This window comes from Pholis gunnellus (assembly GCF_910591455.1).
Source record: "Pholis gunnellus genome assembly, chromosome: 4".
NCBI classification, from domain to species: domain Eukaryota; kingdom Metazoa; phylum Chordata; class Actinopteri; order Perciformes; family Pholidae; genus Pholis; species Pholis gunnellus.
Window position 1 is genome coordinate 7,946,697 of NC_136530.1, and position 12,221 is coordinate 7,958,917.

Sequence of the window (12,221 nt, forward strand, 5' to 3'; positions counted from 1 at the left end):
CCCGAGTATAGGTGAGTAACGTTTGCTGTGAGCTATGTTTAACGTAGAACTCTCTGAGTTTTATTTGCAAATACAGGGTCATTTTTTTCTCATTTGAGTTTTCATTATACACATTTTAAATTCATTTGATAAACTTACATCAAAGCTGTTTTGGCTTCTTCCATAATTAAACTGTATTACAAGTTAAAGTGGTGAAAATAGCTTTTGTGTTGTAAACACAAAAAAGTATTTTGGGGTTTCTTTTTAAGTAAAAGTTCAACTGTAGAACGATGTTCACAGTACGTCACGCCATAGCTTTTCCTTCAGTTATGTGTTATTGAAAGAGGAACAAAGAGCATAGAAAAAGAAAAAGATCACATCACTGTCATTTGATTGCGTAATCTGCTCGTTATCAATGGCACATTAGCCTAAATGCAAATCTTTGTTTACTGGCAGCTCATATATCTGTATGGGGTTTGTATTCTATGTATGCACTCTATGTACCTGTATCTTATGTAATAACTCAAATGAGCTGTAAATAACGCATTTGCAGGTTTTTGTCCTCCGTGAATTTTCCAACAGACCCAACAAAGGATTAAATGAGCTGTTTCCCGGGATGATGGAGTGGAGTCAGTCGTCACAAGCACAGCATGATCCTATCACCTGGTTCACAGAGTCCCAGCACCGGTTTGTGATCAGGAACGGCGTCATCCCAGAATGGTTTCATGGGATCATTTCCAGGAAGTAAGTTCTCAAAGTATATCACTGTCCGCCATCTGTAGCAGTGAATGGCAGACAGGGAGGAATGTGACGAGCCATGTTTTGAAAACCTGTGCACGACAAAGATATAAGTGTTCTGTTCCAGCATGCAGGGATTATTTTTAGTGAATTGCTGAAGTATATAGGCATGTAAATGTCTAGGATGTGTCATGTTGTGCCTCTGCTTCATATACATTATTAATGTCAGGTTATAATGTCTAGAGCAAGTGATCAACACAGCAAAAGTAGGACTAAGAGTAAGGAAGGAACATATACGCCTAAACAAAGTCTAAATGTCAAAAATTTCCCTTTTTCAGGAAGTAAAAAAGACTTTTCAGGAAGTTCTTGGCAACCACATAAAGATAAAGGGTCACTATTATTCTCAACCCTCATAAAAGCATTTGCTCCTTTAAATGATGGTAAACATCAAAAACACAAAAAAACATAACTGGAGTTGGAAGCATTTTGAGTGAAAACAGAGATGTGTCTTTCATTTTTTCGACAACAAGCAAAACAAACAAGCAAACCTAGAGCATGCATCCTTGATCTACAGGTACAAGGACAAAACATTGATTATACACACTTATGTATGACGCACATGAGTCACAGATGTATCAGCTAAGTAGCCTCTTGAATGGTAACCTTTACTTTTATAATAATTAAGCATATTTGTACTTGGATTTTTCTCTTCCTCCACACCCAGTGTACACATTCCCAACTTTGAATAATGGATGACACAGCATAACTATTAATAGGCATCGTGTACTCCATCTGTTTACTTTACTGACCAGACTAAAATGCACTGCTGTTTTTAATAGACTGTTCTTTTTAAATGATAAATCCATGTACGGTAAGAACATTTTGTTTCATACAGATCTTAAGACGATGAATTCCCAGGGAGATTTTCACAGCATACTGATTCCAGCTCCAGTTCACATGCTAGATCATTTAAAGATTAAAGTACGTGTGTGTGTGTGTGAACGTTTTTCTTGTTTTTGTTTTGTGACAATTTGCATACATTTTTGTGTGCAGTGTGGCAGAGGAACTGCTAATGTCCAAGCCTTCTGGCTACTTCCTCATCAGAGTCAGTGAGAGCAGGATTGGCTACTCTCTCTCTTACCGGTGAGCTATTTTTCACATTTCACACTCACACATTCGGTGCGACGGTCCAAAGCCCTGCCCTGGTCACTCTTTTTCACACATCCTTTCCTTTCTATCTCTTTGACACCTCAGTGCTGAGGACCGCTGCAGACATTTCATGATCGATGCAGTGGGGGACGGCCATTACATCATAGTAGGGGAGAACAGGCGTCACCGTAGTCTGCAGGACATGGTGGACTTTCACAGACGGACTCCCGTCATTCCTTACAGTGAGGTGCTGACTGTCCCTTGTGGACAGGTGAGGAACGAATACAGGTGTCATACACTATAGATGAATGACACCTGTACAGTGCATGCATTTAGAGTTGAAACTGAGTAACCTATCCAAAACAACACTATTTGCTTATGTGCCTGCTACCTGTGCCTCAGGTAAACAGAAAAGAATCACTACTTGTTTTCTCTCTCTCTCTCTCTCTCTCTCTCTCTCTCTCTCTCTCTCTGTATCTATCTCACTGAAGACATCGAATGACAAGAGTGACTATGCAGAGTTGCTGTTTCCCCAAAGACATCCTAACCCGAACACAAGTTGGTTGCCAACAAACCCGCTGCATCCCGGAATAGGTCACCCAACAGCACAAGAAGAAATCCCCCCTGCCCTTCCTTCTCGACCTAATGACTTGAAGAACGCGGCAGTCCGGTATCCGAACAACCTTTACCCTAATTTGGAAGAAGACATTCCACGTGTCCTCTTTCCTCTCCCAGCCCTGGTAATGGTGATCTAAGTCTATTTTTTAGAAGTTGCCTGGTGCTTTAACCTTTTGTGAAAATACATGATATCCAAATGTTGTCAGATCAACGTTATTCTCCAGACACTTCAAAGGTTTTTGTTGTAACAAGCTTCCTGTTTTTGATAGGGTCTCATAAGGACACATGATTACATATGATATTCTCCCAAACTTTGAACAGTTTTGGTTGTTTTCCAAGAGATATTTCTGTTTCTGTTGTTGCTTTTTTTCCCTTATTTGAAGTGGGCAGGAAAATGTCTTTTGACAACTTCTGTGCACAAATCAAATTCGAAGCAAACTTTAAAACAAAATGTGATGACAGTTGTGCGGGTTGTTATCGTACATTGCAAGGCCGCTGTCAATCAAATCTGATCAAAACACACCCACGCAGTCCCGATGAAGCTGAATTTAACTCCTAAAAAATGTTTGTTTATTTAGACATCATTACTTAAAGATTTACTCTAAAATGTAAGCTGCCCTTTTTATTTTCTAACAAATGTCTGTGCTGTACGTTTCATGTTTATGATCTTCAGCCTGTGACCAGAAATAGATGCACAGCCGACAACCCTCCATCCAACCAGCCTCCTCAGGTCCCTGCTCGGACCTCTGTTCCTCCGCTGAAGCAGAGCCAGGCTTGTATCAGAACGGTCTCTGAGAGTCCCCACACACCTACAGCCACTGAGCACCCCCTCAGCGGCAACATCCAGTCCGCAAAGAACCAGGAGGCAAAGATGTCAGTCGTCTCCAACCTGAAGAACCTCAAGAAGAAGTTCCAAAAGAAGAAAAGCACGGTGCAAGAGTACGCAGAGGTTAACATGGAGGCGGCTGAAAGGAGTGGAAACGCTGACAATGAGTACCAGAACATCACAGGGCAGCAGACCTCCAATGCTCCACCATTATCCTACACCTGCACTGATGTGAGACTGACTGATAAAGAGTTACCTTATGAATACCTTCCACCGCCACCTTTCGCTCCAGGCTTCTGATACACTACTGCGACTTTAGAAAAACATTGTACAGATGGATCAAACGCTGAGTGGGTGCAGGACAAAAGCATCCTGCGAATTAAATAAGGAGCTTGTGTCAGTCTTCAAGTACACGATTATAAAGGATAAGGTAACGAAAAGGATTATAAAGGTTAAACTGTTGTCCCCGTGTGACTGTAATTAGTGCCAATTTTGAGTGCTTCCTCTTTTATTTATTTGCTAGTTTATTCAACAGATAAACATTGTTACATAAGGAGAAGTAATGCAAATGTACTCTACGTAAGCAACAGCCAGCCTCTTCTTTTTAATTCAGGTCAAATGTTTTTATATGCCTCTCTGGTAATGTAATGTAGGAAGAGGCAGCAGGAGGAAGTTTGAGCATGTAAATCTGAAATGACATGGTTTATGTCAGCTGCTTTGAATACAGGAGACTTAGCATCAGGTGCAGATCTGTTATCTGCACCATGACAGGAAGAAACGGCTGGTTATACTTGTTTCAGAAATAAACAGGTGAGTAAACGTCATTTTAGGCTGCCTTCAAACATCTGGCCGGGGACAGCAGATGAAAACTAGCCTCTCTGGCTAACTCTGGCTCACTTACAGTTTGACTGTTGATTGGTGTGCATTGTCCCTGCAAAATAAACAAACAATTAAATAAATAAGTTTACTTTTGCATGGCCTCTGGACACTGAAAGGGGTAAACACATTTCATTTTTTACTGCAAATGGCTTTGTCAGACCCTTGTTATCATTATTACGAAGCATCTAGACCATTTGCTCTCAATAATATTTCATATTTGTACAATACTTGATAATATATCTATCTGTACAAAGCATCTCATTTTGTTACAGCTATTAAATCACCTTTGAACAATCTGTTATGGCTGTTCTGCAGTCCCTTGTTTCATGGCATTTCATTAATATCATTCTATGCGTCTGTCTGCGGTGTAAAACAAGAGGCTTGTGATTTTGACGATGACAAATCAGAGACCCACCATTTTATTCACCCATACTGGACATGTATACATCATTTCTGTTTCTGCTCTGTCTCTATGCCGTTCCTCCAGTCCCCTCTCCTATTCTTCCTCCCTTAAGCTTCCCTTCTCACTATTGTCATTGCATGTTATGTCTTCATGTAATGCACTAGTCATTCAGTGGATCGGGTGCATGCGGTTTTGGTGTAATGACCCAATTTGACCAGGAACCCATCGACGCGGCAGTCCATTTCTGTCCCAGACTTTTATGTGTCATTTTACTGTAAATGTTCTCACACGGAACAGAAAGTAGACCGATCCCAGACGTCTTAAGGTGTCATCTGGGACCGGTCTACTTTCTGTTCCCAGAGTCAGAACTAGAAGCAGCGTTCAGTTTTTCTGCTCCAGATATCTGGAACAAAGTCCCAGAAAGCTGCAGGTCTGCTGAGACCCTCAGGTCCTTTAAATCAAGATTCAAGACTTTTCTGTTTTCTGCTGCCTTTAATTGAACCAGATTCAAGGATATTAATAATTTCTGCATTTTACTACTGTATTTCATTTCTTAAACTGCACTGCAACTTTTATTCTGTTTTTAGGTTTTTAATGTTTCAATCAATGTTCCTAATTGTTTTTAAATCTCCTTTTCTTTTGCCTTATGTTTTGATGTTTTTAATGGTTTTATATTAAGCACTTTGCCTTGCCTTGCCTATAAATTTGCCAAAAAGTATTTTAAGGATGTAATGACCTGCTTGTTAATTTCAATAATTTGATCAATTATTGAGTAATTTTTCAGTAAGTTTAGATATTTTTAACAATAGAAAAGGTTGTCAATGCCCTTACACTAAACTACTAGAAACAACTTGTGTCATTATAGACTATAATATACCATCTAGTGGCAGTAAACCACATCAGACGTACATGATTTTACAATGTAAAAGTAACCATTTCAAGTCTGCATTTAAATGTTTACCAAAGTCACAATGTGAACATTTGTTTTGTTTAAATATGCAAAGTAACTGTAGATGAAAGATGAAGAGTTGAAGATGAAAATGTACCGCAGTCGCTCATCCACTGCTGCTATGTTTACACAAGCAAAGCACGAAAGCTCGGCCAAAAGCATTTACATCTTTTTTTTACAAACAAGCCAAAACAAAAGCTGTTTGTCTGTTTATCTTAGACGACCAAACGTCTCTCCTGAGACAAAGCAGCCAGGAGGACAGAGGACAGGAGGAAAGATAAACTAACTGATATCTGTGTTCTTCATTATTATTATTTACAAACCTCACTCAGGAATGTTATTTATTTATTGCCATTATTTTTGATTTGTTTCCAGTGAGATATTAATGACTTTACATAGCGACTTTGCTGGTGTAAAAATGACTGTTGCTGCTCTAGAAACAATATTTAGTTTTGTCTATAACTTTTAATTATTTTCTGAATCTATTTGTTTTTGTTTTTAATTCTATATGTGTTTTTAAAAGTAATATTTAGTCATGAAAAATAACAGAGTATTGATAAGAGTAGCTTCTTGTAGTAATAAAATCCTAACGATACCTATCCCTAGCAGAGGGTCAAGTCAGACACGCTTAGACAGGAAGAGGTGAACGGAGGGGTATGTTGTTGCTTGCAATCTGCAACCTCACCACTAGATGTCACTAAATCTCACTTTGTCCCTTTAACAAGGGAATTTTATAAAATATGTCAACAAGGCAGATAACGCTCGCTGTGACACTTACTAATACTTAAATATTAGCTAAATTAACTTTAGAAAAACACAACATTGATGTATACCTATGTCGTTGCTCTATATGAATATCGTAAATCGATTAATTTATTGTCTAATAACTATCAAAAATCGCAATTCTGTCCCTCTGTTTTTACCGATTGTTACCAATATCTACGCATGCAAATTGCCCAGCAAGTACTTTCTGGAACTATCTGAACTCTACCTGAATCAAGTGACAATCAAGCATTTTGACACGGCTCTCTCTTTATACGGCTCTGTGTGAATCCAGTCACTTTCCTTATCGATGATGTGCACCAATGCACATGTTCGACTGTGTTCTGAGGGCCTTCAAGAGTTAGTTAGTTAGAGTTAGTTGGTGATATTATTTATCTCTCAGAATATTTGGTAAAGTAGATGGATGGAAGTATGCAGAGTCACAATGGAGGTCTCTATTTGCCATTCCTTTTAAGGAAACCCCAGCCTTGTCTCGGGACACAAGAGAGGGGGGAGCAACAATCCCCATGGAGAGTTGGATTTGTAACACATGTTTTTACAGCGTGAGTGGGGGCCACAGCGCAACTGTTAAACACCGCCCCCCCTGCCTGCCCCGTGCTTCAAAACGCGCTGATCGGATAGGCTGCGTGGGGGGGTTAAGGTGACGTTATCTGTGGAGCTATTGGTTTCCAGCCAGGGATCAGCCTGCAGTTACTCATGTAGTGATCTGGGAAGTTGCCCCACTCTCGAGACTTCGTTTCTGTGACTTTAACAACAATAGTTGTTGCAAGTTTCTACATTCGTTGCCTTAAAAAACAACGTCGTAACGACACCATGTCCGCGGGACAGCCGTTGAGTGTTGTTGTGGTAAGTTATGGATTAGGGCTGTGTCCATTCAACGGGTCTCTATTGTTCTGTCCGACGTTAACGCGAAACGTATCGGTACAAAACTCTGAATTAACCAACTAATGTTAGCTACGGTTAGTTTACGGTTAGCTAAGTTACAGCAACTGTAATGTTACTTTCTTTGTTTAGCTGAAGTGCTACACAACAAAGCTAACACAACGCCTTCGGTTAAACCAGCCGCCCTTAAAGCCGCGGTGCACCTGTATTCTAACCTTTACGGTAAAGCGAGCGAGCTTACAGGAAGAGTTAAATACTTTATTCTGCTAGTTTTCTCTGACTTTTCAAAGAAAGATGTTGAAGTACGAAAGTCTTACTTCAATAGAGGCTATGACATGTGCATGTTTACACGCTGCATACATTACAATGTATCAAAATGAGAGTTCACTTCTCTTACACATGGGCGTCACCGTCGGTGTGATTCAGTCTTCCGGTTGACTTCCAAAGGAATATTTGTTTTTTTTTTGACTGAAATACAAAGTTGCAGAGTATAAAGTTGCAGTTTGATTGAATTGTGTTTTTTTGCGATGCCTTCAAATGATGCAGAAATGTGTCACGATTTTAAATGGAGCTTTATGATTAAGCCAAAGAGCTGGTAGATATGACTGGTAGCAGGGATTTCGCCAGTGGCATCGATGGCATGTGAGGGGTGGTGTGCAGGAGAGCGTTAATAAAGCATGCAGGTTAACTTACTTATTGTGTTTTTTGGTCTAATATAAATCCCCCATGCTCAATACTAATAGGATTTAACTAAACACTGTCTCCTCTGGGTCCACATATAGAACAAGTAGGGTTAAATGGTTTCCTTTTTTTGCTGATAGAGTGATAAAGGGTCTACCACTCAGGCGTACTGGGAGAGAAAAGTGTGTTGAAGTGCCGGCAAGTCCTCTCTGACATGACTCTGTATTAAGAGTTCCAGACATCCTCAGACTTCATTGTATCAGCCACACCACTCAGTGAATGTCTGGTTATTCATCACCACACACACTCACACACACAGGCAGTCTTTGTGTTGAGGGGTGTTGTGAAGAGCGCTACTGTCGGGAGTCATCCATCCATCTGGTGGTTAGTGAGCCTGCAGCTGCTTGTCAGTGTCAAGGGCAGGGCTGCACTGATGAAGTCTCTGTTCCAGTGTGGACTTCAATCACTAGAGAGCAGCCTGCGAAACCCACCGTTTGTCATGTGTTGACATGTGTCCGTGGTGGATAAATCGGTGCCTCGCTGGACGGTAACTTGACCGTCGACGGTCATTTGAAAATCAACACATCATCTGTTATATAAATCCACTGTCCACTTGTTTCCTGATCAGGGACTTATCAGTATCAATATTTTTAAACTACTGAATGTGTTTTGTGTGTCAGGGTTTATAAATTGGCCGGGTAACGTCCTATGAAAAGATATTTGATTAAACATTTTCTTCTGTCAAACAGCAACGAATTGAGATCCAGAAGTTGCGACATGGAGATAGTCTGATCCTGGGCTTCAGCATCGGAGGAGGGATAGACCAGGACCCTGGACAGAACCCCTTCTCTGATGACAAGTCTGACAAAGTAAGTGTGTGTGTTTGTGTCAATCAGCTGCTTATGTACTGCAATTGGGGGAGTGGATGATAGCGACAACATTAATATTTCTTTATTTACCGAGACATTCCTAGATATCAGAGAATTATTCAAACTCAAACGGTAAAAGGTTAAACTAATGCTCGTCTCATTAAGTCAAATATATTTATATTTTAAGTATTGCAAACAAAATCTTGTCATTCTCAAAGAATTACATACAACATTAAGTACAGAAAATGATGATGCCTGTTGTACTTTGGTAGTTCACACCAGGCAGAGACGGCGGTTAAAGTGGCTCCGCGATATGACTTTTCAGATTCTCTCCAGATTCCAGGGTCATATTTGGAACACAAAGCTTGAATCCTAATATAGTATAACCTCCTACCTGACATTTCTTCTTCTCCTGATCACATCCCTGACCTGTGTGAAGCAGCTCTCTGCTGAGCTATAAATGAAGTACATGCCTGAACACATTACCTGCAGCCTCAGGTGGGAAAAAAACCAGACTCACCTAGCTGATGTCAGAGAAAGGAATACTGCAGGTTTACACAAAGTCTTACCTGCTCGCTGAGATGTAAATGTGCCAACAGATGGCAGGCTCAGATACCTTGTTACAGAGAAATAGTACGTGAAGACATTGGCCTCTACCTTTTTTGTCCTTTCAGGCTTTCCTTTAGATATTCTTGACATGTTTAGGATCATTATAGGAACAGTCACACAGAGCTTCTCAGGTGCTCTTATCTAAAAGTTATTTGAATTTAGATAATTAAGTAAAAATAAAGCGATGTGTTACTTTCCCATGCTGCGTTTTTTCACGCCCTCATATCCATTCGTTGTGACTCACCTGTTTTTGGGGCACGTTGACCCAACAAGATGGAAAAATCTCAAAAAGCAAGACCACCGCAGGTCATGTGACAAGAATGAACCAATCAGCTCCACAGTACGTTCGTCACCCTTTCTGTCCACAGACATCACAACGTCCCGTTGAAAGGTCAGCCTAACAGAAGACCTTTTTCACAGACAAATCGAGCAGTAAAGCTACTGTGAGGGATTTACACTGCTGGGAATCCATTTATCTTTGTTTTGACTTTGTTTAGGTTGTTAGACGCAACATGTGAATGTCCCCAAACCACACCCTAGTTTGTGCTACCAATAGAATGAATTAATAGTAATACTTTTAACAGTGAAAGAAGAATAATCCAAGGATTAAGATCGATATTCTATTTGTTTTAGTTGAATGTTATTATTTCATAGTTTTGAGGTTCTCTTTTCTTAATTATTTTTTTAGTTTTAGATCTATTTATTCCTATGTGATCATATAATACAGTGAGTCTGTTTTGTTTTCCAAAGGGCATCTATGTGACCAGGATAAGTCAGAGAGGACCAGCAGAGGAGGCGGGCTTGAGGATGGGAGACAAGATAATGCAGGTGCGCAGTGAGACCGAGCTTTGGTCTAGATCCACTAGATGGCACCATGTGTACACTAGAGAGTAAGATGGGAGCCGTGCACCAGGAGCAGTGCTCACCGTGTCCCACTGTTAGTCATCTTAAATTAGAGAAAATGGCTCCAGCTTCTCTGACACAAAGTCCCTTTCTTCCTCCCAGGTGAACGGCTGGGATATGACCATGGTGACCCACGATCAGGCTCGTAAAAGACTAACAAAGAAGAATGAGGACGTGGTGCGGCTATTGGTAACCAGGAAGTCTTTGGAGGAAGCTGTCAAACATTCGATGTGCAGTTACCCCAGACAGTAATGACACTACTTACAATCACAGACTGATGCTAAGGACCCAACACACTCGTATACTGAGACTCCCACACATTCAGATGATGGTGTCACCGTGGCCTTTATAACTACGTCAATGCAAAGATATTACGCAGACCACATTAGATCATTTAATATCGAGGTCAGATGCCTGAATCTGCACAGTACAGTCATTGGACAATGAGAGGGTGTTCCGTCCATACACACTCACACTCACCTGAAGTGATCTGCTTTACTTTTCATATATCTTTGTAGCATTTCCTTCTGAAATACGAAGCGATCTACAGGACTCAAGTACATTTAATGCTAATCTGATTTTCAGATTTGATTTTCTTGAGTCTTTAGATCTACTTTTGGCATCCAGTTATAGTGTTCCAGAACTTACCATTTTGACACATCTTGAGCAAAATGTACATTTTTACCAACTTTCAAATTGTTAAAGTATTATTAAGGATTCAAAAAGATTTAACAGTTCATGCAGATATTCATTATAATAACATGATAATAATAATAATGAGTTTTTTGAAGACCTTTTCATAAAACAATGCTTCCATATCGCTCTTCTACACATTCATTCTAAATTGATTATATCACAGCATTCTTGATTATTCGTTCTCACTTTGGATATATTTGCCAAATGTCCTCAAATCCGTGCTTGATACACGCTTTTTATACACATGATACACTACTCTTTGATCCTTTTTGCCGACAGCCGACTAAAGTTGGTCTTGATGGTTTGGATCCGGTAAGAATGTTCATTGGTGTTGATTGTGTCATTAATGGTCAGGGTTTCATCTCATTTGACTGATTACAGCACCGAATGCCAAAGTAAATGCCAGGGCTACTGTAAAGTGATCCAAAATATGTAAATTAATATTTGTAATCTTTTTCTTTTTTCTAGCTAATGGTACAGTATTCTATACAACAAACCATATACCTGTATGCACAATGATTTAATTCATACTGATGTTTTTTCACTAATTATTCTTTTACAGATGCATCTTTCTGTTCTATTTGTTTTTTTTATGTCTATAACAATAAGTAACATCTCTCTGTGTGTGCGTCTGCTAAAGTAACAACACAGTTCAAAATGCTCATTTTCTTCTTCCAAGTTACACTAATTATGTCTCATACAAACAACATTCCACAAGCTGGACCTACTTCTGGATTATTTTTCTCTGATCATTTGCAATATATTCACTTTCAAGTGTTTCATCTTTTATCAGGTTCAGCAAGGGGAAGTTGGTCATTTGCTGTTTTGATACACGTGAACCCACTAGTTTCACACTGGATTCAGCTACATTCAGTTGTTTATTGTCGATGACCAAAAGTCCAAGTCGACACAAACATGAACCAAGCAAGAGCGAATGTTTGATGACTGGGAATGTGCACAGCAGCCTTACATTAATATTTAATACGTTTAATGAACCGATTTGTTTTTTCTATTTTCTGCAACACAATGATTTACTGCCTCTGATACGTACTGCATTAATAGCAGATGAGTGATTAATACTAACAAAGATTGACAATATGTTGGTTTTGAAATTTTACAGTACTGAAAAAAAAAAGAAAGTTGCAACACTAAACGTATAACCTTGGGTGATCTTATTGGCTCTTTTTATTGTTATACTAGTGGTATATATATTTTGTGTTGAATGACCCCCATGTTGGGAACCACTGCTTTACAGAA

The 12,221-nt window shown here is 39.6% G+C and overlaps 2 protein-coding genes across 2 annotated transcripts; both read left to right on the forward strand.

Moving 5' to 3' along the window:
• On the forward strand, positions 1-4,467 carry hsh2d (hematopoietic SH2 domain containing). The gene is made up of 6 exons (XM_079158357.1): positions 1-11; positions 533-723; positions 1,771-1,860; positions 1,972-2,137; positions 2,358-2,606; positions 3,158-4,467. The coding sequence occupies exons 2-6, from the start codon at positions 596-598 to the stop codon at positions 3,608-3,610; spliced, it is 1,086 nt and encodes a 361-aa protein (XP_079014483.1). The 5' UTR covers positions 1-11; positions 533-595; the 3' UTR covers positions 3,611-4,467.
• A 2,534-nt stretch (positions 4,468-7,001) lies between these two features.
• On the forward strand, positions 7,002-12,221 carry tax1bp3 (Tax1 (human T-cell leukemia virus type I) binding protein 3). Its single transcript, XM_079157756.1, has 4 exons — positions 7,002-7,170; positions 8,637-8,756; positions 10,116-10,193; positions 10,371-12,221. Exons 1-4 carry the CDS (start codon positions 7,138-7,140, stop codon positions 10,518-10,520), a joined length of 381 nt encoding a protein of 126 aa, XP_079013882.1. The 5' UTR covers positions 7,002-7,137; the 3' UTR covers positions 10,521-12,221.

Bases quoted from the DNA above. Each gene is read 5' to 3' on its own strand.
- tax1bp3 (XM_079157756.1), top strand. From the start codon at position 7,138: ATGTCCGCGGGACAGCCGTTGAGTGTTGTTGTG. The intron at 7,171-8,636 runs GTAAGTTATGGA...TCTGTCAAACAG, and splicing joins AGCCGTTGAGTGTTGTTGTG to CAACGAATTGAGATCCAGAA. The intron at 8,757-10,115 runs GTAAGTGTGTGT...TGTTTTCCAAAG, and splicing joins CTGATGACAAGTCTGACAAA to GGCATCTATGTGACCAGGAT.
- hsh2d (XM_079158357.1), top strand. From the start codon at position 596: ATGATGGAGTGGAGTCAGTCGTCACAAGCACAGCATGATCCTATCACC. The intron at 1,861-1,971 runs GTGAGCTATTTT...TTGACACCTCAG, and splicing joins GGCTACTCTCTCTCTTACCG to TGCTGAGGACCGCTGCAGAC. The intron at 2,607-3,157 runs GTAATGGTGATC...TATGATCTTCAG, and splicing joins TCTTTCCTCTCCCAGCCCTG to CCTGTGACCAGAAATAGATG.